The sequence below is a fragment of the Sceloporus undulatus genome, chromosome 5, assembly GCF_019175285.1.
Source record: "Sceloporus undulatus isolate JIND9_A2432 ecotype Alabama chromosome 5, SceUnd_v1.1, whole genome shotgun sequence".
In the NCBI taxonomy this organism is placed as follows: domain Eukaryota; kingdom Metazoa; phylum Chordata; class Lepidosauria; order Squamata; family Phrynosomatidae; genus Sceloporus; species Sceloporus undulatus.
The window spans coordinates 98,678,256-98,704,889 of NC_056526.1; the positions used below are offsets into that span (position 1 = coordinate 98,678,256).

Consider the following 26,634-nt stretch of genomic DNA (forward strand, 5'->3'; position numbering starts at 1 on the left):
CAAAATAACCAGCATGATTCTAATTGAATTTCTAGACCTTGAAATGGTAGCTCTGCTATTCAGTGAATGTAGTGGGGAGAGCATTGTGGGAAGAGAGTTCAAATTAGAGAAATTTACATTATTCTGCAGGTTCCTTGGTGATTCCTAGAACTAGAGTTCTGTTTTTCTTCTTTCCAAAGAGGCTATTCTGGCCTTTGTACTATACCAGCAACTTTGGAGCAACCACACCGTTATTTCATAGATAATAACTGTCTGCACTGGGCCAATACATGTACTGTATTAGGACAAACCAAAGTGCCATAAAAGCGTGCAAGTTTTTGAGTTTTCAAGAACTTGGATGTTTACACACTCTTGTGACATTCTGAATAATCCTAATCTATGGAGATAGTCTCTTTTCCCTATCAAACCATGGTGGCTAGCATTATTTGTTTGGGATTTTTGTTTAATAATTGCTTTGTTTTCCAGATACCTGATGCATGATTGATCTGTGAAGACAATTTGCTTCTTAGTGTAGTTACATAGCGATGAAATAATGCATTACTCAAACCTTCACGTTCCTAAACAGGATTATAAATCACTTCTATGTTCTAAATTGTTTTTAATAACAAAATGTTTTAAAATCTTCATATCTTTCAGGCTGGATCTCATTCCAATCAATAGATCTGTTGGCCTAAAGGCTAAACCTACTAAACCAGTAACAGAAGTCCTACGGCCAGTGGTTGCGAAATATGGTTTAAATCTTAATAATCTTGTGGCAAGGCTAGTAAGTAATTCCTTAAAATAAATTAACATCTTTGCTTATCTATAAAAGAAGTACCATATTTTCCAGCGTATAAGATGACTTTTTAACCCAGGAAAATCTTCTCAAAAGTTGGGGGTCGTCTTATACACCGGGTACATATACAGATAGATAATCTTGGGCTTTTTATTTTCTTGATGCCGCCCATTTCCCATTGGTTGAGAGTCAGACAAAATTGCGGAAGCTGACCCCACCATCCCCGCTCTGCCTCTTCTTCTTCACACTAAAAGGGAAGCGCTACACTACAATTCCCAAGAAGCCTTGTGCACTGCAAATAGTAGTGGAGGGCCAGCAGTGAGGGGAGGTGGTTCATTCTCAGAGAGGGATTGAAAGAGAGAGGTTAGTGAACTAAAATGGAGGCTTGAAATGATGATATATATATTTAAGTGGTCCCTAAACTGTGCTCATTTAAGGGATTTTGGACTTCATCTCCCAGAATCCCACACTATTGGCCAACATGGCTGAGGCTTCTGGGAGATGAAGTCCAAAATTCTTTTAAAGGACATAGTTTGGGGGGAACCACTGATATACTGGAACTGGGTTAAGGCAGTGCTTCCCAAACTTTGGTCCTCCAAGGGCTTGGGACTTCAGCTCCTAGAGGCCCCAGCTAACCTAGCAAATAGGAATTCAGGGAGAGGAAGCCCAAAATATATAGAGGCCCAAAGTTTGGGAAATAGTACTATAGGCCACAATGCTCCCCAAACTCTACTCTTTAAGAGGATTTTGGACTTCAGCTCCCAGAATCCCAGGCTATTGGCCAACATGGCTGAGGCTTCTGGAAGATGAAATCCAACATAACTTCAAGGGCACCGTTTGGGGACCACTGCATAGGGCAAAGGATAACCTCTTGGGTTCTTCAGTACAGGTCTGTTAAGAAGTAATTTAAAAAAACAAATGAAACTTCGCATGATTTCTTTTGCTTCAGGGACTCAATGGTTCCACAGTATTTTATCCTCTCAGCATTCCTGTCAGGTAGGTCAGGTTGGTGCAGTGGCTTGAATGTTGGACTATGTTCCAAAACACACTGCAGAAATAATCCACTTTAAGACCGCTTTGATTGCCTTGGCTCGGTGCTGGCTAAGTGACAGTTTTCCTGTTAAACACCTGCATGTCATAAGCATTTGAATTAAAATTACTACCATATTGAAATCAAATCTGATGTGGTGTTTTTTTTTTTAATTTTTATTTCTTGTGCATTGGAAGAGGGGTAGTCTTATACAGTGAGTATATCCCAAATTATACATTTTAACTGGAAAAGTTGGGGGTCGTCTTACACGCCCAGTCGTCTTATACGCTGGAAAATACAGTATGCAATCTGTGGCAAATAATAATAATAATAATGGCCCTATCCAGAAGGGCCATTTGTACGTACTCCGTACGTACTAGGATTGCGTGGGGGATGTCTCTTTTAGATGCCCGCAACCCTAGTACGTACAGAGTACGTACAAAATGGCGGCACCCTATTCACACGGGCGCCACCATTTTGACGTAATGGACGCCTAGTGTCTGCACGTTGCGGCATCCAGGTGACATTGTGAGTGCACCAATGGTGCACTGCGGCATCACTTGTGCACCGCAAAAAGAAGCCGCTTTTTGCGGCTTCTTTTTCCGCTGCCAGGAAGCCTCGCTGTTTGGAGGCTGAGGCTTCCCACCGGCAGAAATGGAGGTGGCGGCAGACTGCCCTTTTTGGGCGGTCTGTATCCCGCCAATGATAATTATAATCATGATGATGTTTATAAAGCCAAACATATATAATCAAAGACAAAGACAATAAAATATGACACTATCAATATACATAAATTGCCAATATCCCACCAGCCACTATCAATCTCATTACAATGAAGCAGCTTTATGCAGTGAATCAAAGAGTTAGGTCTTCAATGCCTAATAAAAATGGGTAAGATCTTCCTCCAGCTGGAGTTCCAAAGGAAACTATTCCACAGGTGAAGGGCCAGATCTTGAAAGGCTCAGAGCCTTGCCAGAGTGGTGTGCATCAGTGGATCAGACTGTGCATCTCAAATTCCTGGATGCTAGATGATCTGCCAGGTACTGAAGGAAAATACAAGAACCAAACATTTGAACCTAATACTGGTCTCAACTGGTAGCAGTGAAGGGATCTATGGAGGGATGGATATATATATATATAATTTTTTTAATGAACCATGCATAGTTTTTCGGTTGGTTGGTTGGTTTCTAAAACTATTTCTTTCTTTATCCCTTTCTGTTACTGCTTTTTCTTCAAGATTATACATGTGTACATGTAATTTGTGATCACTGTATCCTAAAGACCAGAGCAGGGAAGGTGTAGGCAATATGGATGTTTGGATTGTAGGTTCTGATAAATTTAACACTAAAGGCAAGACTCATTTATAATGATATAATAGTTGAATATGTACTATTTAAAGATAGACAATTCAGTCTTTTCTTGTGACAGTTTTCAAAGCAAATTATTTTATTCCTATCCTTGGAGATTTGTAGAAATTCTTTGTCAAATGATATTTTTATTGCGTGGCCATTAATCAAATTGCTTCAAAAATATTTATATTCTCCTGTTGTGTCAAAATTTGACCACAGAATGGTGAGCAGGAACCATTAGACCTTGGTGTTCCCATTTCTAATCTTGATGGACAGCGTGTTATCCTAGAAGAAAGGCTACCAAAAAAGGGAAAAGGTAAGCAGTGTTGAAAATTCATTAATTTTTATTAACCTAGTGCAACTTCCCTTAACACTTCCAGAAATAAAGTTATTATAATAAATAGCAGGAGTTCAGTCAGGGCTAGTGCATGACATTTTGCATTGATTATTGTGCTGTGTGCTTTGCAGTACATTTGTTCTTTGAGTTGTTAGTTGAATTTTAGTAAATTGTTTCCTCTGGCGCATTACAGACCACCCAAAACGGGCGGTCTTGCACCGCTGTCGGTTGCAGCGCGGAGGAGCCCCAGCATCCAAACCGCGCGGCTCCTTCCCGCTGCAAATAAGAAGCGCCAAAATGGCACTTCTCTTTGTGGCGCAATTATGACGTTGCGAGGCGCCAATGTCGCACTTGTGGTGTCATATGCGCTGCGCAACGTGTGGACGCAAAGCGTCCGCTATGTCAAGATGGTGGCCCCCATGTGGAACGGGTGCCGCCATTTTGTACGCACTCTGTCCGTATTAGGGTTAGGGGCGTCCAGAAGGGACGCCCCTTTCTAACCCTAATACGGACTCAGTCCATACTTTATGCCCGTCTGTAACAGGCCTCTGTTTCTTGGTGGTGACATTTTATTTATTTATTTATTTATTTATTTTTGAAGGATTAAGATTGGGTTCAGAGGTGTCTTTTGGAATAGTGGGGGGTAGTGAGACTCTGGGTACTAGTAGTAAGTTTCCATGGCAGACTACAATTCTTGGTTGTGTCTAAAGGCCACTGAACACCATTGATTTTCATCTGAAACACTGGCAGGAGATTATATATATATATAAAAAATTTGGTCAAATAAGCATCCTATAATTGTGTTAAAACATCCCTAGAAGAATGGATAAATTAGCTTACTTATATTCTTAAAATATATGATCCCTGTAGATTGGCCAATATGTGGGATTTGATCAGGCATGTGATATTATGAAGAAATTTTATTTATTTATTTATTTATTTATTTTCAAGGATTTATATCCCACCTTTTCCCCACAATGAATTTCAAGGCAGATTACAATAATAAAAAATTGATTACAAAAGATAAAAAATAATTAAACATTACCAACATTAAAACATAAGTTAAAAACAGTACGGTTAAAACTGGTGGAAAGAGAACAGGAAGGGGGGGATGGGGAATTATCTATGCTTAAGGCGCATAATATAGTGTAAAAAAATTGCAGGCTGTGTCAGAAGACAATGATGATGATGATGATGACTATTATTATTAATATCCTGCTTTCCCCACCCCAAAGTTGGAACTCAAAGTAGCTCCCTCCTCCTGGTTGACTGGTAGATAATCCATGTGTAAAATCCATCCATAAATATATAATATGATTCTCCATATGGCAACATGGTGATTTTTTTTTAACAACCCAAGATTTATTGTGGGGTGGTACATTTCAAAATCTTAAAGATAATCTCAGTGCAAAGCAAGTATAGAGAAGTTTAATTATCTTCAGATTCATGATGCAAATTTTGAAAATTTGGGCTGTTTAGGAATCTAACACCCATTGAAAATTCTATGCTAGTGTCCCTAATAAAGTGTTCATAAGAAAAATGTACTACCACTACTACTAGCCCTGGTGGCGCAGTGGTTAAATGCCTGTACTGCCGCCATTCACTCAAACGTCAGGTTGCGAGTTCAAGACCAGCAAAAGGGCCCAAGCTCGACTCAGGCTTGCATCCTTCCGAGGTCGCTAAAATGAGTACCCAGACTGTTGGGGGCAAATTGGCTTACTTGCTAATTAGCTTACTTGCTGTTCACCGCTATGATCTTTGGAATAGCGGTATATAAATAAAACAAATTATTATTATTATTATTATTATCATGAAAATTCCTTAAAAATAATATTTCAGAAGACATCAGAGAAAGATTTGAGATTATGGATTTATATGCCCAGATGTGGCACTGGATCACTGATAATAAGGGGAGAAATAATGATTATGAATCTGAAATGTTTTTTTTTAAATACACCAGCTTTATATAACTCACTCCTTATCTTGACTGAAGGAGCCCTCAGGTTTTACACTTGATCTATCCACGGGTCATGTCAAAATCCGTAATTTTGGCCCCAAAACTTGCCCTCAACTGATACATAAGGTCGACATATAGTTGAGTATATACGATAGTTAACTAAGACATAATTCAAACAAGATAGGAATACTTTTGGTCACTCAGAAACCCAATGGAAAAAGCAAGTACAATGAGCTCTTAGTATCCTCTGGGGTTTGGTTCTAGGACCTCCCATGGATACCAAAATCTATGGATGCTCAAGTCCCATAGGTGAAGTAAAATGCTGTCCTTTAAATAGATGCATATATATATTACACACATATATATTTCAAGCCATAGATGGTTGAACCCATGGATAAAGAATTCATGGATATGGAGGCCCAGCTGTATCCCTGGCAGTGTTGCCTCAAAGCTATTTTCCCGGAATGTTTTACCAAAATCCCCAGAACTCCCAAATATTTACTAGACTATTCAGTCAAAATCCCCGGAAAGAAATTAATTAAATTTCCCGGATTCCAGAGAATTCCCCGCTGATCCCTGCTCATATGGAGGTTTATGCATACATACCACTGAATGTATACAGACACCCCCTTTGGACCTTTCTATTAAACACAGGGAAGTCAAGGTGGAGTAAGCTTGTCATGGGTATTTCCCAATTCTTGATCATACACCAGTATATTTACATATGTTTTATGAGAAACAGCACGTTTTGTAAATATCATTAATTTCTGTTATTTACAGAGCAAGGAAAGGGCACATCTTTAAAACATGGTGCAGCTATAATTTCTAACGCAGGAAATCAAGCACCCACAGTAAGTTTTCTGAAATCATTTGTCACTCCATTGTGCTTCCAAAATTAATAACTGTCAATGAAAAGAATAACTGAAAAATTAAATTGGATTTGTTTATTTCTAATGCTATCCTATGTCACATTAAAATATATTGTTTACATATGTGGGTTTGGACTTCTGTTACTTTCACCAACACATGCCATGTGTTATGTTATTTTCTTCTAATGTGAGTTGGATGATATGTCCAAGATGTCTATGTCAAAGGACTAAGCTACAGGTTACATGATATTTCCCCCAGGTTTTTCCCATGAAAACGGGCAACAAAAGGCCACAGTACTGAGTGGTTCATCACCAGGGAAAAGAATGCCTAACCCTTTGCATTTGCTTTTTGCCCATATTACTAGAAAATGATTAGAAGGAAAGGCATGATGTAGCTCTCATTATGCCCCCCTTATGGCTGTGTGCAAGGTTGTTTTCCTGTTTTTCATGGGAAATATTACTGAGGGAAATTTACATTCAACTTTGTGTACTATAGATAATTTGGCCCCAACAAATGTTCTGTGTGTGTTAGTATGTAGACATACTTCTATTATTATTTTTTGGTGGGTTTTTCGGGCTATGTGGCCATGTTCTAGAAGAGTTTCTTCCTGACGTTTTGGGCCGCAAAGATCTTCTCTGAAGATGCCAGCCACAGATGCTGGCGAAACGTCAGGAAGAAATTCTTCTAGAACATGGCCACATAGCCTGAAAAACCCACAAAAAATTATGGATGCGAACCATGAAAGCCTTCGACTTCACATACTTCTCTTTTGTTGTTGTTGTTTATAATTTACTCAAGACATTTGTTTAATCACAGTTGAGTGTACAAAACAAATGTTATTTATAAATAATTTATTTCATTCACTTTGTGGTAGTATGCAAATATAAGTAGACCTTTACCTTTCCTTCTAATACAGGGAGAGGGAAGAGCTCTAGGAAAATCTAATTCTATTAAAGTAAAAGGAGAAAGTGGAAAAAACTCTAGGGATTTCCGTCTAGCAAAAAGAGAAGACAATATTGCACAGACTGGGGAAAAAATGTTTCAGAAAATTAATTTGGATGAAGCAGAGGGTATGTCTTTTTTCTAAAGTCTATGCAGTAGTATTAGTTTTCAAACTGAACTTAACATTCATGTATAAAAGGTTTTTTTTAAAAAAAAAAATACTAATGCTTGCTGTTAACTTTAATCCACTTTGGAATTACTTGTATTTTGTGGGCAAAAGTGTTTAGAAAGCAAGTGAAAAAGATAAAAACTGTAATACTTGATGATTTTGTGAATTTGAACATTTTTCTTTCAATTCTGCAGTGTGCATTATTTGTTTAATCTGTTATTGGTGAGAACAGAATATTTTATAGCATATATTATATATGTGTGTGTGTGTGTGTAATACAATATATAATAGAATATATATAATATTTTTCTGTGTTTCTCTCTTAACTGGCAACAAAAATATTTCGATTAGACAAACCCATTACAAACCACACCAGTCCAAACGGATACTGTGATATGACAATATGGAAGCAATAGTGTGTTATTATAGTGGTTACTCAATAACAGATTTTCAGAGTGATTTTTACACCTAAGATGCAGCTTTTAATGGAAGCCATTCATTTTGGTTGACTACCTAGTTCTACAGGTTGAGTCTCTATTATCTGGCATTCCTAAATCCTAATCCAAAATACTCCTAACTCAAAAAAACAAAATCATGGGTGGCTAGATGGTAACACCTTTGCTTTACTTTTCAGTGTACAGAATCTTTGTTTCATATACATAATTATTATGTATAAAATAACCTTCAGGCTATGTGAATAAAATGTATATGAAACAGGAATGAATTTCATATTTAGACTTGGGTCTAACCATCTCCAAGATACCTCATTATGTATATGCATATATTCCAAAATCCACAACACATCTAGTTCAAAGCATTTCAGATAAGGAAAAATCAACCTATCTGAGCCATTGTGGTGTAGTGGTTTGAGTGCTGAAATTGGGCTCTGGGAGACAAGAGTGCAAATCCCTACTGATGTGGTTGACCCTGGGCAAGTCATAGATGTTTATCACACTATGCTCTTAAAGAGGTACTATTCCAGTGTGACTCCTCTAGCTGCCTCCTGTTGCATGCTGGGATTGGCAGTTTTAAGGAGGGGTATTTAGAATTCTCAGGCAGAGAAGTTCAGCTCCTTAAAACTGCCAATCCCAGCATGCAACAGGAGGCTGCTAGAGGAGTCACACTGGAATAGTAGCTCTTTAAGAGCATAGTGTGATAAACATCAGACTCTCTTAGGCCCGATACAGATGAGCAAAAAGTGCCATCATGGGGCCGATTTTAGGGCTCGGAAATGCAGAGCTACTGCGCATCCTCGGCGCCATCATGGCTCGCCCCCATCAACACAGGGGCCGCCATGATGACATACACACGGTGCAGCCTTTAAATGGCACCGTGCCACGTGTACATCATTGGTGTGCACGAGGGAGCCAATGACACAACAGGCACACCCAAAAAAGAACCCACTAGAAGCAGGTTCTTTTTATGCCTCCCGGAGACTGCACCATTTGTTTGGTGCACCCTCAGTGCGGGGCAAAAAGGGCAGCCGCAAACCGCCCTTTCAGGGTGATCTGTACAACCCCTTAATCTCAGAGAAGGGCCATGACAACAAATCTTACCAAAAAAACCCCACATGATAGGGTCACCATAAGTTGAAATGAAGGCACACATCAGCAACAACAGACTAGTTATATATGGGTGAATAACTCTGTAAACCCACTAAGCTGTTGTGTAAAGTAGTTTGTACAGGTCCATATGCCACTTGATTCATGTCACTTCACTAAACTTACACAAGGCAGGTAGCAGTAGAAGTAGGTATCCTTTCTGCTTTTTAAAGCTTTCCTTTTTTTTTAAAGTTGTTTTAAAGCAGGGTAGCAGGGATGCCCAGAGTCATTCTAAGAAAATGAAAATGACAGAAGATTGCAGCCATGCTTGATTCGTTGGCTCTGAGTACAGCTAGCCTAGGCATCCTGATTTCAAAAATGGGGGATGTAAGACCTTGGAGGGCCCTTCAGTACCTCTGGGCTCTGGCATTTGTTTCATCCTGACAGGTGCTGACTTTGGGCCTAAGTATGTGTGTGTGTTGGACTATTCTTTTTGTTTGTTTTTGTTTTGTTTAAATCTGCATGTCTTCCTCCATCTCATCTTTATAACTTCAACATAAAATCAGCCTCCTTAATTCCCACCACCTTTCATAACATCTTATTTATCAGATACCAACTTGCCTTGGAAATCTACATTTCTGAGATTTGGTGGAAAAAAATGTAAACCATAGGTACATTTAAAATATCCACATGACTAAAAGGGTTTATATTTGGAATATGTATACAAACATTCTTTAGTCATTGGGAAATACATATGTGTATATTAGGAAAAATGTCTATCCATATGTCTGTACGAGAAGAAAAACAGTTTCATATTCCAAAATGGAATTTTTGGAACAGGACAAGAACATTGATGGAAATTTGAGAAATAAAACTAAAAACTGACCAATTTGCATGTGTTGCCTTCCCCACTACTTTCTTTCCTCTTCCATAAGTAGAGTACACAGCCTTTACCAACAGGGAGTTTATCTGCTTGTGGAAGTTCACACCACTCCTAATAATCATTACCTGAATAACAGTTTAAATAGTTGAATTTAAGTAAAACAATAACATTATAGCTTATGTATACTTGTATTTCATTAAACATCCATGTTTGTTAACTGTTGTGAATGAACAAAATATCTCTTTTTTAAAAAAAAACGTAGACACTCAGCTCAGTTCACACATGAAAAGCTTAAAATGCAGTTCCCTGTAGCTCAGTCATCTTCCTCTTCTTGTCTGTTCATAATCTGGAAAAGAAAAACAAGCTTTCCTGTTTTATCCGGTCCCAAACAATTTCTCAGTTTAGAATGAATTAGTTCAAAGGGAGAACATATTCTTTCTATGCCAGCAGAAGAAGCTACTGCTGAAATCATTACTTCAAGAGTCTCTAAATCCAAGTGCTTAAATACTTCCCCCAGTTCACTGGTGTGACTTTCTTTAAAACATAATCAGCAAACATATATTTACCCCTTAGCTCTGAAGTTTATTATAGTTGGCAGTACAGATGGATGATTGCTTGATACCCATGTCATAACTAACTCCTCTTTATACGGGCTGCCTACAGCCCAGACACAGGTAAGTATGGTAATACCCATTTTCATCTTTTAGATCCCTTGTCTCAGCAGGATTTAAGGGTGTGATTATCTCCATAGAAGGCTGATTGGATCACAAAGCTACAGTTCCTAGAATACCCTAGCATTGAGCCAGGGCAGTTAAAGTGGTGTCAAACAGGATTATTTCTGCAGTGTGTTTTGGACCAGTAAAACCAAGCATCTGTTGTAATATCCTTTAGATAGAAAAACTGCCCAATAATATTACAGAAACCTCTGGAAGAGTATGGCATTGTAAATGGATTAATGGAATTTAGGGCCCATACAGACAGGCCAAAATAAAGCTGCTTCGGGTCACTTTGGAGGTATGCTGTTTAAATGATACATGCATCTTAAGAGGCCAGTAGCTGCACCAAAGCTGCACTCCAGTCCTTAGGACTCAAGCATGGCTTTGGCACAGCCTCCGGCCTCTTAGGACCATTCAATCATTTAAACAGCATACCTCCAAAGTGACCCGAAGCAGCTTTATTTTGGCCTGTCTGTACAGGCTCTTATTAACCAAAAAAATTAAACATTGCATGAATATACAGTCTCATGCTACTTAATTAAAAACTAATCCCAGTTTCATGATGAATAATCTTTGGACCATAATGTATATTAAATAGAAAAAAATCTTTACAGAGATTTTTCCTCAAAAAGCATTTAATTAAAACAATCTGATTTCAATTTTAAATAACAAATTTTAAAAATCATGTATTTTTTCACACACACCCTGAATATAATAGATCTTAAATAAGATCTAATCCTCTTTGAAAGAGGCTTGCTAAATGGGTCCTGCTGTTTGTTTAAATCTCTGGAGCAACATGGATGGTGGAAGAGGTGAAATGAGGCAGTACATGCATTTAACCATAAACCTTTGCAGCCAAATCTGAGTGGGGGGAAAAGGTGTTACTTTGGAGTTATGGTCTTCTCAAGCTAAATGTTTTTGGGTCCTGGTGTTACTGCTCGAGTCTTTTCTGATCCTTATGGTCTTTCTCAGTTTTATGCTACTTAATTTTCTACTGGGCTGGATGTGTTCTAACTATCAAGTGGCTATTTAAGTAATTTGTGAGAATGAGTTATCCCATTCTTGTCAAACATAACTACAAACAGGAGCCAATAGTATCTTTTAAAATAAAATGCTAAAAGTGGCAACTAGATGACAATGTGACAAGCGAAAATTAATTAGACAAAACTGTTAGAATATTTGAAGTTTTTAGGATTAGAATTACTTTTCACAATTATTTTTGGTATTTATTCACATGATTTACAATGTAAAATGAAGATGTTTCTAATTAATATGTGGAATCCTGTTATCCTTTTCCAGAATTGTTGGAGTAACATGGGAAAAAGGAGTAAAATATGTGCCATTAGCAATGAATTCTGTTAGTTGTTTTGTTGTGTCATGGAATTTTGTAACTAAATCAAGTCTCTTCTCGGTTTCTTACAATAGAATTCTTTGAGCTCGTCTCCAAAGTGCAAAGTAACAGAGCAGATGACCAGCGAGGGCTGCTGAGAAAAGAAGATTTGGTTTTGCCTGAGTTTCTTCATTTGCCTTCCTCTGGAGCAGACCCTTCTTCATTTATACTTGCTGGAGCTAAAGGCTCCAGCAAGAAAACTGAACCTCCTGATGTCAAGGACATGTATACACAGCTTGGTGGAAAGGGGGGCTTCATGAAAAACTATAGTGAAAGCTCAACTATGAAAATCAATCTTTCAGAAAATAAACAGAAACCAGCTGTGATCAGCCAGAAGACTTTCAGCGCACCTTCTGGCGCACCTTTATCTCCAGTCCTGCCATTGCAAGATGCCCCAATATGGAAAAGGCAATCTAAAGAACTGCAGACTGAATGTGTTCAAACTGTTGAAGATGAGAATGTAGCAGACTTGACGCTCGTAGCTGAAGGAGACATCAACAGCCCAAACAGCACATTACTGCCACCATCACCGCCACCACCACCATCATCACCCTCTTCAGACAAAAGCACTCTTGAAGGAGCTAAGTATCCACCTCCAGTTTTACTAACCGATAATCAGGAAAAACTTACTTACGAGAAATTGAAAACAGGTATTTCAAAATTTTAATTGTCTTTAATATGGCTATTCATTACATTTGTTTCAATAATCATTACATCTATTTACACTGTAAATTTTATGTGCAAAAAGTGTAACTGAACTCTATCTTTTGTGCATGTCAGGGCTGTACTTTTGGAGTGGGACAGAAAAAGTGTATACTGTGCCTTGTGTGTTCCTTTCCTGCATTATGTTTCTGTCTATCCACTCTGCAGGCAGCAAGTGAGTACAGGGCAAGTCATCCCAAGCAATGATCTGTTTATCTGCATTTCCCATGTTCCTGGTTTAATATACAAGCATAAAACTGAGAACATGAGATACTGCTTGTCTATCTATGCTTTCACTATTAAAGGAAAAGCATTGCCTTTTTATACTTTGAAAATACTAGATCAATAACTGTTTGGAAAGGCCAACTAAAATGTAGCATTTCCAATTAAACTTTCCTTTAACATTCTTGAAGCATATCATCATTTGCTGTTATTTTCATTGTGTCTTGCAAATAAAAATAACCATCCCTTGGTTTCAACATTATTAATGAAAAGCATGGGTGTGCTTGTACAAGACATGTGTTCACCAATCTGTATAGACACTCACATGTGAACATATGTGCAAATGCCACATGGTAACTTTTATTGGCACCAAGGCCTTTATTAGGACAAACCAGATAAGCACAGAATTGTGGGTAAGCTTTTAAAGTCTCCATATCTCATAAACAAAACGTTATGAAAGGTGCTGGGAGGGAGGGAGGTGGATTTTATGTTGAAGTTATAAAGATGGGGTGCAGGATGACATGCAGATTTAAAATGCTGTTGTTGTTTTGTGCCTTCAAGTCATTTCCAACTTATGGCAACACTAAGGAGAACCTGTCATAGGGTTTTCTTGGCAACATTTGTTCAGTGGAAGTTTGTCATTGCCTTACCCTGAAGCTGAGAGCATGTGACTTGCCCAAGGTCATCGAGTGGATTTCATGGCCAAGCTGGGAATCGAACCCTGGTGTCCAGAGTCATAGTCCAATACTCAAACCACTATGCCGTGTTGGCTCTCACATTGTACACATTAGGCTATATCAGGATTATTTATAGCACTTTTATATTACCAAAACAGGAAGTTAAATATAGCACTTTTATATTACCAAAACAGGAACTTAGTTTTGGGCAAACCACTTTTTTTAAAAAAAAATAGCCAAATTTGGCCTAATGATCCTTAAGTGATACGTAATTTCTTCCAGTTATAGTGTTGCACTGCTGAATGGTTAATTTAGATATTTTACTTCCAACCAACAGGCATGCTAACTCAAATAAATTAAAGCTGGATTTTGTATTTCCATATATGAAGAATCAGCCATTATGTGTCACTTTATCACAACAGACATAGGTATAACTTAAAATTTGTCTGAAAACTGTGAATCTTTATGCCTTTTCTTCCTTCAGTCCATCTTAAGGCTCTGATTATGCAAATTTCATGAATTCAGCATCAAGACAGCCTTCCATCCCTCTATTCATTCTCTCTTTTTGCAGTATATGTTGCCTAAGGAATGGCTCTATAGATCATGAAAGCTTGCTCCAGTTTCTAAACATTTGGTTGGTCCTAATTAAAGCATTACTTGACCATAGCTTTTAGGGTTTTTTTTTTCCTTACAGACCAATATAGTTTGCTTCTTTTTATGAGAACCTCTGTCTGTGGATGTAGCCCATCTATCACCCAAAGAAATGCTCCTCGGTGTACTTCGAGCATAATGCTAAAATAATTTTAGACACAAAATGCTTGTGAGTTCAGTTGCCTGTACAGCTATGCATTGGGAGGGTGGAGTGTAAACAAAGAAATCTGTGTTCACTGATTCCATAGAGATTTTTGTGCTTTTGGAGGCTACTATTCCATGCTGTCTCTATATATGTGCCTCAAGAAGTGGATTATCTTTTACTATTCCAATAGCAAGTGGTGTCATAAATTATTTTATGATGCAAGCACATGTAATTTGACTGTTAATATTTTCCAATTTCTTATCTGTTCTTATTTTGTGATTTGCACATCCCTAATTATTATAAGATTACAAACAATAGCCAAACTCTTCTGTCCTTCTACTCTGAAATATCAGGAAAATAATTTGCTTTCTAAAATGTCCTATAGATGCTACTATGGAAATGAAATTAAATGTTAAATTATGTTGTAATTAATTTTGTCCAAATGATGAATATTGAAGTGTATTTTTGTGGCCTGACTGTATACAATTGTATGTATTTATATTCTCTCTCTCTCTCTCTCTCTCTCTCTCTCTCTCTGTGAGACAGAGAAAGATGTCCATAAGCGTTATTAACAAATTAATTCTATTAATTTCATTTTAAAGTGGAATCCATATGTGACTATTTGCACTTAAATATTTGAACTGATTTGTATTTAATGCATGTTGTACCTCCTGTGTAAGTAACCTGCTACATCTTTTGCTATTTCTCTCTTCTACATTTATTCTGTTAGCTATCTTAATGTAGTTTGTGCTTATGTTTTATACCCAAGCTTTTCCTACACTGGGTAATAAATTCTTTTTTTAGGTATTTTAAAGCTTTTTTTTCCTGAAAGTTTTTATGTGCAGAAATTAATCTAATTATCCAATTCTGTAGTTATTAATAGTTTTGCATAATTTGAATAACATACAACACACACACAGGAAATAGCCATGGAGCTCCCTTGGCTAAAATAGCACCCCCATTAATTTCAATGGAGGTAATTTCCATTAGAAGCATCTGTTCCTAGATCATTGCTCTTACAAATCATGCAAACTTCATTATCAATCAGAACGATTCCTTTAATCTGTACTGCCCACTCCCATATTTTTATCCCTTTTATCTCTACTGAAAGTTTTCTTTAGGGGAACCTAATCCTCTGTCTTGTCATCAACTTGTATGAAAGCTTTTTTACATTTCTATCTTTTCTAACAGAAGAGGGGAAGACTTCAGATATGTGTGATGTACATTATTTTATGCTGGCACCCCAAATTCCATTAATTGGAGCCAAGCACAAGTTGAGGACACAAAGCTAGCTACCTGCTGTATTCCATAGGTCATACACTGGGGCGAACAAAGTGCATTAATATGAATCTACATCTGAATTAATACTACAGATTCTAAGCCATGTTTAAACCCCTGGCATTGCTATTTTACCGTGTATCTCCATTTTGTTTTATAAAATATAATGTTTTTGAACATTTAAGAATTTGCCCTGTTGCATTTACAGTTATGAAACGATGACTCACATCTTCATTACCATTATTACAGCCCCTTTCCCAAATTTTGGCATATATATTTATTAGAAGCTCACATGTGACTGAGTTTTAACAACATAGCAACAGAGCCTTTAAACCAGGGTCTCTGTACTTGGCCACTGAATTGTTGAATGAGTAATAGCAACCAGAAGCATAAAGACACAGTCCCACTATGTGAACGTATCCATTGTATGGCAGAAGAAGCTTTTAATAATGTCTTATATACAAATAGAAGGTATTTCAGAAAGTCATATAATTATGTCACAGTGACCAGGGTCTTATGGGGTCTTACGCCAGTAGTCTATTCTGTTATTAATTTGACTTACTCTGTATTACTGCATGGAACTGGCACAGTGATGGGAAGAAAAGGTTGCCAGCACTAGGCTACCTGTTTCAAGAAATCCTGACTTTTTTTGAACGGGTGAGGGGCTAAACCATAGAGCCAAACAATTATAGGAAGGCTGTTCTGATTGCCCAAGCTGACTCTCCCATAGTTCCCTGGAAATCAGTACCACTTTCTTTTTCCTGTTTCCTTCCTTTCTTTGCCTTTTAGTATTGCTGCCACCATAGCCATAACAATGCCAGAAGTCCCAGTAGAATACTAGTCAGTATCTTCAGAATATGACAACAAAGTGCTTGGTGCCTGAACACGTGTCCTTTCTGACTGATTCTAGCAAACTGAAAGGAATTAGTAGTAGGGCTTTTGATGACCACCACATTCAGGACATTATCACACAAGTCTTAGTCCCACCTCGCTCTTGCTGCAATCATTTTATTATTTTTTTTTTTAAAAAATACCAATTATGGAACTTCTATTACTACACTTCTTTTTGAAGTCCCCTATTCACTTTCTTCCTCATTTGCCCTTAACTCCACCTCCCTGCCCCCACCCGCTTCTCCCCACTCCTTCCTGCCAAAGAAGGAATGACAGCCTCATGTGTAAGCAGCTATTCCTTCTTTGGCAGTCTGGGGGAGGGGGGCATAGAGAAGCCTGCTCTGGAATAGGGAGGAGGGAGAGGGAGGAATAAACACTGACCCATGTGGCTGCCCAGTACCTGGAGAGCCATGCAAAGAGGTTACCACAGAAGAGCAGCATCTTTGGGACCTTATTGACAGGTGTTTACCATCAATGAAAAGGGACACTCTACCAACGAAGGAGCTACGAAATGATGATGACATCATGCGACAAGTATTGTCAAAGGCATTGTGCTCTCTAGCTTTAATAGCAGGTTTAAATGCTTTCCTCAGAGATGATGTGGTTCCACTTGTCCTGAAAGTAGTGCTGTTAAGGGAACTGTGTCCCACTAGAGAATTTTGATATTTTTTAAATAGCTTGAGCAAAAGTCATGTTTTTTCATGTGTGAATTTCTCTCCCCACCCCAAAAAGTACAAAGTAGTTTTGAAATATCCCCCCTCCAAAAAAAAAATCTGAAAATTACTCTCATATGCTCACTAAGTGAGGGGAAAAATTGAAATTACAGTATTTGTTCTTGCACGGAAGAACAAAATGAATTATATATAAATACGTTCCCAGTTTTTTTTCTGGAAACACTGGTAGTGTGAGGAATTAAGCATAGTACACACCAAGTGGCTCCACTCCGTGGATGTAAATTCTCAGTTGTTTCATCCTTGTGTGTGAAAATGAGAAACTGAAATTCTTTTCACCAGCAAGACAGTGAAAGACTTTGTCAGTTTTGAAAAAGTTTTCACATTTACAAGAATGATTTTATTTTATTTTTTGGTGAATTACATAAATTAGCTACACAACTATAGCCTTGCTAGATAAAATTTGAAAAACAGGAAGCATCCAGTGGGTTGTTTTCATTGTTAGCCTGTGTTTGCTGGTATGTGAGGTTGCTTTGTAAGAAAAAAGAGTAGTTTTTGCAGAGACATGCTAAGCAAATAGCAGACACCTTAACAACAATGCCCTTGCCTTGCTCTTTTGCTGGAGGTGATAAATCTCACTAAGGTTCATGAACTCTAGTTGCAAACAAGTAACATAGCAAGATTTTTCACATGCATACTTCACTCCTACCTTGCTAGAAAGCTTCAGAAGTACACTCATCCCTTCACATTGGTTGGGGTTAGGGGCACAGGACCCACGTGAATGTAGAAAAAATGCAAATTAAAAAAAACTATTTTTTTTACCTGAGAGAACACCTCTCTAGGAATCTCTAGGTCCTCCAGTTCAATTCTGTGGTCAACATCTGCCAGACACTGATCATAGAATTGCACTGAAGGAGCTACAAATGCCTAGTGGAGTGTTCTCTCTGAGAATCTCTAGGTCCTTCAGTGCAACTTTTGGTTAAAGTTGACCATAGAGTTGCACTGGAGGACCTAGATATTCCTAGAGATAACATATTAATAAAATATATGAATAATCAAAGCCGCAAAAGTCAAAGCCGCAAATGTGAAGGGATGAGTGTATTCCTCTTTTTGGAAACCCAAGATCCAAAACACACTGCAGAAATAATTTGAGATCACTTTAACTGCCCTGGCCCAGTGCTAGGGAATCCTGGGAACTGAAGTTTATTGTGGCATCAGAACTGCCTGACAGAGAAGACTAAATGTCTCACAAAACTACAGTTCCTAGAATTCCCTAGCGATTATTTCTGCAATGTGCTTTGGACCCTTGTTCATACTGTCTCAGAATGCTTCATCAGCATTGGATGAGATGATTTCAAGCAATATCCAACTCTATTACTCCTTTTCATCTAAAAAAGTATAAACGAATCTTGGACACTTCTAAGACTGAGAAAAGATATTTCTAATAAAACCTTTCATGGATTCCAGTCTGCTTCATTAGATGCAACTGGAGTGCACAAAAGCATATGCTAGAAATTTCTTTTCTCAGTCTCAAAAGTGATTCAGGATTATTTTATATCTTAATGCTGGAATAGATTAACTCAATTAATTCTTTAAATACCCTTTTCCAGTTGAACTGCATCATGCAAGTCTGCAGTCACTAAGAGACTCAAGGATGAATAAGATGATGAGATCATTGGTGGTGGGTGTCCAAATTATAAAAATGGCTACTTCGACTGAGCTTGCACCCAAAAAGATTAGGTTTGTACCTTGAAAGAGCTTCTGGGTCCTGATGGCCATGTTAAGGTCAGGAGCATGTCTTAGCAACTTTGGCTAATGTATAACTATATCATTGCCTGGAAAAAGTACATGAACATTATGGTATACACGAACGTACCAACTGCTGAAAAGAGGCAGGGGGGGAGTAGCTAAGCAGGGCTAGCATCGTGTTAGTGCATACAGAGGCATAAGTACATCTTAACACCTGTGTCTGTCTGTCTCTATGCTTGTTTATTTGTTGGTTTGTTGTGGAGGAGGCTGATATTCTCTTGCACCCTCTGCAATGACAAAGCTCCCCTGACCCAGTGTTGCAATGGAATAGACCGCTCCTCTTTCTATTGCCCGTCTGTTGCTGGTGGAGAGTGAAGAGGATAGGAGTCCAATGACATCATTCACTGAGACCTCAGGAGGACTCCAGTGGATCTTAATGGAAGAAGTCCTCATTTTGTGTCTGGCTATGTTCTCTTACCAGACACTTCTCTGATCCCTACTCCATCCTCTATGAGCAGTGGAATAACTGGGGGAGGGGGGTATTGCAGCGCAACTGTGATTCTTGGGAATGGTGACACAGCAGCCATACCTGGATTCCATATGCAGAATTCTTACACTCAACCATGTATGATCTTGGCTATAGAGTTCTACAGGAAATTTAATAGGAAGGTGTGAGGAAAAGTGCATCTCCGAGAGGCCAAATCACCTACGGAGAATAAAATATGACTGCCAAGGATGCTGCTTCCATATCCTGTCTGATCCATGGTGTTTGTTTTCCTGTCTCTGGATGTATTAACTGTACCCGCAGAAGTGGCAAGCTTGTCATCCTGGCTCAAACAGAACACTCCAATGAATCAGGAAGATGAAGACGTGCTCAACAGAATATGGGATGTGCTTCTTTTTACAAGGAGGAGGTATTAAGCTGGGTGAGGATGACTCATAGAACACAATGTGCTGATTCTATAGGGTCTTCTTATAGACTGGGATGGCAGGAACCTGTGGGTGTTTTGAGGCCATTTTTGCTATCTACCATTAACGTGGACTGCATATAACTTTCAACACAGCCCACAAATGGGAAACCATACCTCCAGATGCCTGTTTTAGGCCAGAAAAAGTATGTTTTTGAATCAGGAAGTGATCTACCAGACATGACATGCAGACTTTTAAACTAGCCATGAGAAGGAACAGTTGTTCCAGGTTCCAAAAACATAATGAAGGATGCAGAGGCTTATGTCTGGATGGATGGAATCCAATAGCTACCCCACAGAGAAGATAAGTGCTGATGCTCCGATCAACCAATACCTCTGGAGTTACAAATGTCATTAGCTCCAGCTCAGAGTGTCAGTTCCTACCCGGAGAAAAGCCCACAGGGTTCTACCTATCACTGCTAGAGCTCTCGTCCATTTGCTGTTTACCTCAGGGTAAGGTTTTGTGGGAAGGTAGTGGAGAGGTGCAAGGATATCAAGGCATGAGACCATGGACCCATCTCCTTTTTCTTTAGTTCATTAAGCATCCACACTTTGAATTTGACCCCATTCCTAATGTTCACATCACAGAGACAAAATAGGGGACACACCATTTCTACATGTGAAATACATAGTCACTTAGTCATCATGGTAATGGAGGAAAAATTAATGGTCTCCAGAAAAATGTAGACTTGATCTTTCAGTCCATAAGGTGCCATTAAAATATTTCTTGAGCAAGAATTAATAACTGATTCAGAGGGGAAATGTACGTTTTTGTTTGTTTGTTTGTTTGTTTGTTTTGGTTTTACATTTTCTATGGAAATGAGAAGAAGTAAAGTAAAGTTCTCTTTAAATAGTGACCCTACAGGTCACATTTAAAGAATATTGACTGAGATGTTGCTATAGTCTCTATCTAGAGATACTTTTATTTGTACTTTTGGATTGGTTTTGGATTGGTTAAAGAAGCTGAGGTGAGGCCTCTACTAAAAACAAACAAACCCTCCCTGAACCCAACCATACTGCATATCCACCAGCCAGTCTCTAATAGTGCTTTGGAGAGCAAGGTTCTAGAGCATGTGGGGACCTCCAGGTGTTCCTAGATAAAATAGACTATCTAGATTCATTTCAGTCTGGTTTCAAGCCTGCCCATAGGATTGAGACAAATTGGGCTGCCTTGATAGGTGAACAAAGGGAGTGTGTCCCTGTTGGGTCTCTTGGACCTTTCAACGGGTTTTTATATATCTGACCTATCTCTCTGGGATGGGACTTGGAGATACTGTTCTGCAATGATTCCATTCCTTACTGGAGTGGAAATTCAGAAGGTGGAGCTGGGGGATTCCTATTTGATCCCATGGTCATTGGCCTCTGGGATCCCACATGACATAGTTTTGTCCCCCATGCAATTTAGCATCTACATGAAACCGCTGGGAGATATTATCCAGAGTCTGGGGGTTTTGTCTCTCCATTCAATTCCAAGGAATCTGTCTCTGTGCTAAGCCAGTGTCTGCTGACTGTGATGGACTGGATGTGGGCAGACAAACTGAAACTTAATTAAGACAAAACAGGTTGAAGAAGTTTCTTCCCCAAAAGGTCTTGGTGGCCCCCTCCCTGCTGTCTTTCTACAAGCAAGTAAAGACCTTTTTATTTAAGTAGGCATTTGGTTTTCATTATGCTGCATCAGATAGAGCTTTCAATGAGAGGTATTGTGTTTCTAGGAGCCTGTGTGGTGTAGTGGTTTGAGTGTTGGACTATGGAGACCAAGGTTCAAATCCCGGTTTGGCCATGGAAACCCACTGGGTGACCTTGGACAAGTCACTCTCTCAGCCTCAGAGGATGGCAAGGGCAAACCTGTTCTGAAGAAACGTGCCAAGAAAACTTGCTTACATAGCTAAAAGAGTAATGGCTCTTGCCCATGATAGGCATCACAACACATGTGTGGTAATCTCTAATTTTTCTATCAGTGCCTTTCTGTTAATATGCCAAAGGAATATATTTTAAATCTCATTAAAAGATTTAAAATCTCACTGCCAGTACATAGAAGACTGAGCTCACAATCACTCAGGTTGACAATCTAATCACATTTGTGCAATGAAATCCAGCAGCTGATGTGTCCATAATGTGAGAGTCTTGAATCACTATTCCAGAATTCAAAGAATTTCAATTGCTATATTCTGGATCTGGCATACATTTGAATCTGCTGAAACAGAATCAGGCTGCTCTACCCATTTCTGATCAAAGTTTTGTTGCTTCCTCTTCTCAATATATTTCTTCATTATTATTAACTTTATCAATTTGTTTTCCAAATATTCGGTGTACCTTTCACAAGTACATGTAAACATAACTGGATGGCTTGATCCTATAACTGCAGTTAGTTATTTTACCTTTAAAATTAATCATTGCAAGTTTTGCAATTTTGCTAAAGTATGCAAAACATAATCTAGTCCTCAGCAAGAGCAGTTCCCACATATGAAAAATGTCCATCCCTTCACGAGAATCTACTCATTGCCTCCTCTCCATCTGCAAGCAGCATGCTTGGTTTGCCAGTATGTTCTCATCCACCCGCTTCTGACCTCTATGTATTTGTGCTTCACAGTCCTAGCCTCATTTCACACTGCCTACATGTATGTAGGTGGAGAAGTGAGGAGAAGCTGTAACGGTCTTATAAAAAAATCTTCCATGTGTTCATGCTGCTGTGGATTGAATTATATCCAGACTAAAATAGTTTTCATGTCTCCTTTGACTGAAGATGGTGATTCATTTACTGCCATTATAATGTCGAATATACTTCAATAACTGAAATATTGTATGTTAAGATTTTAACCTTATTTTCTGATAATCAGTCCTAAAGTATGAAAGAAATACCTTATGCAGAACTAAAATAAGGCACAGAAGGAAAGAGAAAGAAGAACACATGCCTTGAATTTCTGTTGTTCAAATATAATTGTCGGTCTAAGAGGGACTATTGGCCTGTTTGTTCCCACGATAATTAGCAACACTTTAGAATACAGACTGGGTTCACAAGCATTCCATTGCATCTTGTACAAGGACTTGTATATAAAAAAAGAGCACATCAGACAGCAGTGCATCAGAAGCTATCTTAGCCAGAGATGACAGGCAGCTGTTTTCCCATGTGGCCCCCATTCTTTGTCCATGACTGCTGTTGAGGTCAGAACAAGGTGCCCAGCCATGCTCCTCCTGACCTCAGAGCAACTTTCACCTGCAGCAGCAGCAGCATCAAGCAACTTACAGGGACCACAAGTGGAAAGGCAGCCACCATTGTCCCTGAAAATCCACAGGAGCTGGTGAGTTATTTAATTCTAGATTAGGAGAACAGAAGTCCCAAATTGAGTGTGGGTGTCATGAAGACAGTCTTTACCCAATTTGGGCTTTGGGCCCTCCATCATGCAAGCAGAACGCAGCAAGCGCTGGAGGAACTCAGGGTAAATCACTCATGCATGCAAGGCCCAGGTTGCCATATTATTTGGTTAGCTGGGTTTTACCCAAATTCTATGCCCATTTAACCAGGATGCTCTTATCCTCATTGTCAAAATCATATGACATGGAGAAGCTGCCTTGAGTCAGGTACTGGGAGGAGAGCGGGATATAAATAAACGCAATGGTGGTGGTGGTGGTGGTTTGCCTGCCATCCTTTGCCTGTCCCACCTTGTGACATCACAGAAAGCCACCTGGTGTCTGGTTTTAGCCTTGAATTTTCAAGGGAAGGAATGCTGATGACACAACTTTTGTTAAACTAATAAATATGTGCAGGGACCATGCTAATCTTCTCTGTATCGTTCCAATTTTAGTGTATGTGCTGCCGAATATGATTGTCCAAAATCCATGTCAGCCATTTTGTGACTCCTCCCTTGTGGTAGCCATCTTTATAAAAATTCAAATGTGCCTATGGTCCCAAAGGTTTGTAATCAGAAACCTGGTCTAGCAAGGGTAGTGACCTGTTCCAACAACACAGTCCTAAGCATGTTTACTCACAACTAGGTAGAATTACAGTATATTAGAATTTATTCACACATAAATATGCACAGGAATACAGTAGTAACTAAGGAATCCTGGAGCCTTCCTTCGTTAAATTTACCTGCAATTAAGCAACTTACATTGAGCAGCTTTGATAATACAGCAACTTGTGCCTTCTGCAAGTATATTAATTGTCTTAGCATCATCATAAGTGTTAAGAGAAACCTTGAATGATGCTTAGGATCTACTATGGAATGTATATTTGGCTATTGATTATCTCCTAAATGTTTGATTTTCTAGTTCTGTTTAATTGTGCTAATAGCTTATTTTTGAGCAAGAACGTTGTACTATTATGACTATATAAGATAAACATTTGTTAGTCATTTATGTTCATTTTTTTTCTATCAAGATTTATACATAAGGCATTGTGTATACAAATACAATGAAAACTACAAATACAGTGTTGAAGAAACAATATGGCCCCATATCTGCAAGGGATAATTTCTCAGACTTACTGTGGAAGCATGAAACCACCAATAATAGTGAAATGTACTGAAATGAATTACTTCTGACAGAAGCTGACCATAGAGTCACACTGAAGGATCTAGAAATTCATAGAGAGAACCTCTCTCTAGGAATCTCTAAGTCCTCCAGCACACAGCACACATCATGATTCCATGGTACAGTACCTCAGCCAGAACCGTACCATGGAATCATGTTGGAGGACCTAGAAAATGCCTAGAGAGAACATATTTCTTTAGAGGGTAAATGAAACAGCAATACAATGGATACAAGGGTCATACTGTAGTTCTAAAGAATCATCTTAAATATATTAACCCATTATTTGTCCCATGATTTAACCTGATTGTGGAAGTGGAATTACATAAACCAAGGCATAATAAGTATTGTTCTCCTCCCCTATTTTCCTGTTTGTTCTAGGTGTGATCCACAAACAGAAAAGAGATGTGCGAGTAAGTGGAGCAAACATTTATGAACAAAGCTCTAGAAACAATAATAGTGACTTTAACCATGGTCAAGTTAGGAAGAAAACTTTCAGAAATGAATTCCCTGTAAATCACATAATAGATGTAGATGATGTTGGAAGAGAAGATGGTCTGGAATGGTCTCGTAATGAATCAGAGAGCAATCTCAGTTTTGAAGGCTACGTCTCAGAGCTGAAATCTTGCCAGGGGAGGTTGCGAACAGGAGTATACAGGACATCGGATCTTCCATCTCTCGTTGCAGTTAAGAGTGAGAAGAATGATGAAAAACAATGTAAAGCGACATTTGTCTGAAGCTTTTCTGTGGCTCGTCCCAGCAGTTTTCTTTTCTCCCAGCACATGGTGAACACTGGTTCTCATGACACATGCTTTCCTTCAAGGGGCTGTTCTCTAAAGATGTCAGCCACAGATGCTGGTGAAATGTCAGAAACAAACTCTTATAGAACATGGCCACATAGCCCAAAAACCCCACAAAAAACCGATAGATTGTAAGAGACTTCAGCACTCTACTTATTGCTCCAAGCACAAATTGCACAGTTCACTCTTATTGAGAGCATGTGAAAATATCCAAGGGCAAATCAGTTCCAAAATTACAAAATTTACCTGACTTGATTTGCTAATCTCACATTTTATCATTGATGATGCTGGTATGAACAGGCTATATAAAACCTCTCTGTCTACAGCAGCAAAATAATTTCTGTTGTTCCCTCCATAGCAGAGTTTTATCAAGCAACCAGGGCCCAGGCTGTAGGGGCCAATACAAAGTTGTAACATAAGGCCCTTCCCATAGACATATCACATATGAGTTCTGACAGCCAAATCTACTTTAAGTCTGAAATTATACGTTCACTTATCTGACATAACTTTGAAATTTTTCTGTCATATTACAATCATTACTACAGTACCTTTTTTTGCAGTTTTTTGTTAACATAACATACATCCTGAAGTTTTGTTTAATGTTCCTGGATGCTGCAGAGAAGGAGCGCGAAAATCGCGCTCCTTCCTGGGCCCTGAAAGAGAAGGCGCGAGGCACATGCTCACGGCGCCACTTCCAGGGCGCGATGTCAGGACGCTGCACGTTCGCGATGTCAAAATGGCGGTGCCCATCTTTATAGGGTGTCGCCATTTTGATGCACTCATTATGCGCGAGGGGCAAGGTGCGTCAGGAAGCAGCCGTCCCTCACATGTAATCACGCACGGCGCGATTACGGCGCATCATGGGCCCGTCTGTAACGCGCCATAGAGCCTCAAGAAGAGTCTTACTAAGCTTGCTGAGTATTTCATAACAGTTTGGTTGGTCCTAATAAAAGTATTATCCTGTTGATGTGTTTAATTTTTATTGTAATGGATTAATATTACTACAAAAAGTTATAACTGGACTATTTCACATATTACTTGATTATCTTTTGAAAGCATTAGATTAAATTCACAAACTTTTTGCATCCTTATTTGCCACAGATACAACTCTGCACATTAAAACTATTTCTTATTCATTTACTTTCCTGGTCAGTGTATTGCTTCAACCAGGTTATAAAAAAATCTTGTTCTGTTTTGACAAACTGCAAGTGTTTGGGGTTCGTTACCTTTACTTCCCTTTGTTTGACCTCTTTTCAGATGTAGGCTGCATCCCCACTGCACAAATAATCCAGTTTGACACCAGTTTAACTGCCATGGCACAATGCTATGGAATGCTGGGAACTGTAGTTTGGTGGGGCACCGGTGCTGTCTGACAGAGAAGGCTAATTGTCTCA

At 38.8% G+C, this 26,634-nt stretch overlaps 1 protein-coding gene and 1 pseudogene across 4 annotated transcripts in view; one reads left to right on the forward strand and one right to left on the reverse strand.

Moving 5' to 3' along the window:
* Positions 1-26,347, forward strand: part of RGS12 (regulator of G protein signaling 12) — an 87,434-nt gene extending 61,087 nt beyond the window's left edge. For 3 of the 4 annotated variants that reach the window (XM_042467659.1, XM_042467662.1, XM_042467661.1), the window contains 6 exons: positions 637-763; positions 3,374-3,470; positions 6,229-6,299; positions 7,235-7,388; positions 11,995-12,609; positions 24,822-26,347. In XM_042467659.1, coding sequence (XP_042323593.1) covers positions 637-763; positions 3,374-3,470; positions 6,229-6,299; positions 7,235-7,388; positions 11,995-12,609; positions 24,822-25,177 — 1,420 coding nt within the window. In that variant the 3' untranslated portion in view covers positions 25,178-26,347. Of the gene's footprint in view, positions 1-636; positions 764-3,373; positions 3,471-6,228; positions 6,300-7,234; positions 7,389-11,994; positions 12,610-24,821 lie in introns of those variants that run through there. The other variant, XM_042467660.1, reaches the window with a different exon arrangement.
* LOC121932360 lies at positions 23,647-23,738 on the reverse strand (annotated as a pseudogene).
* Positions 26,348-26,634: the final 287 nt, after the last annotated feature.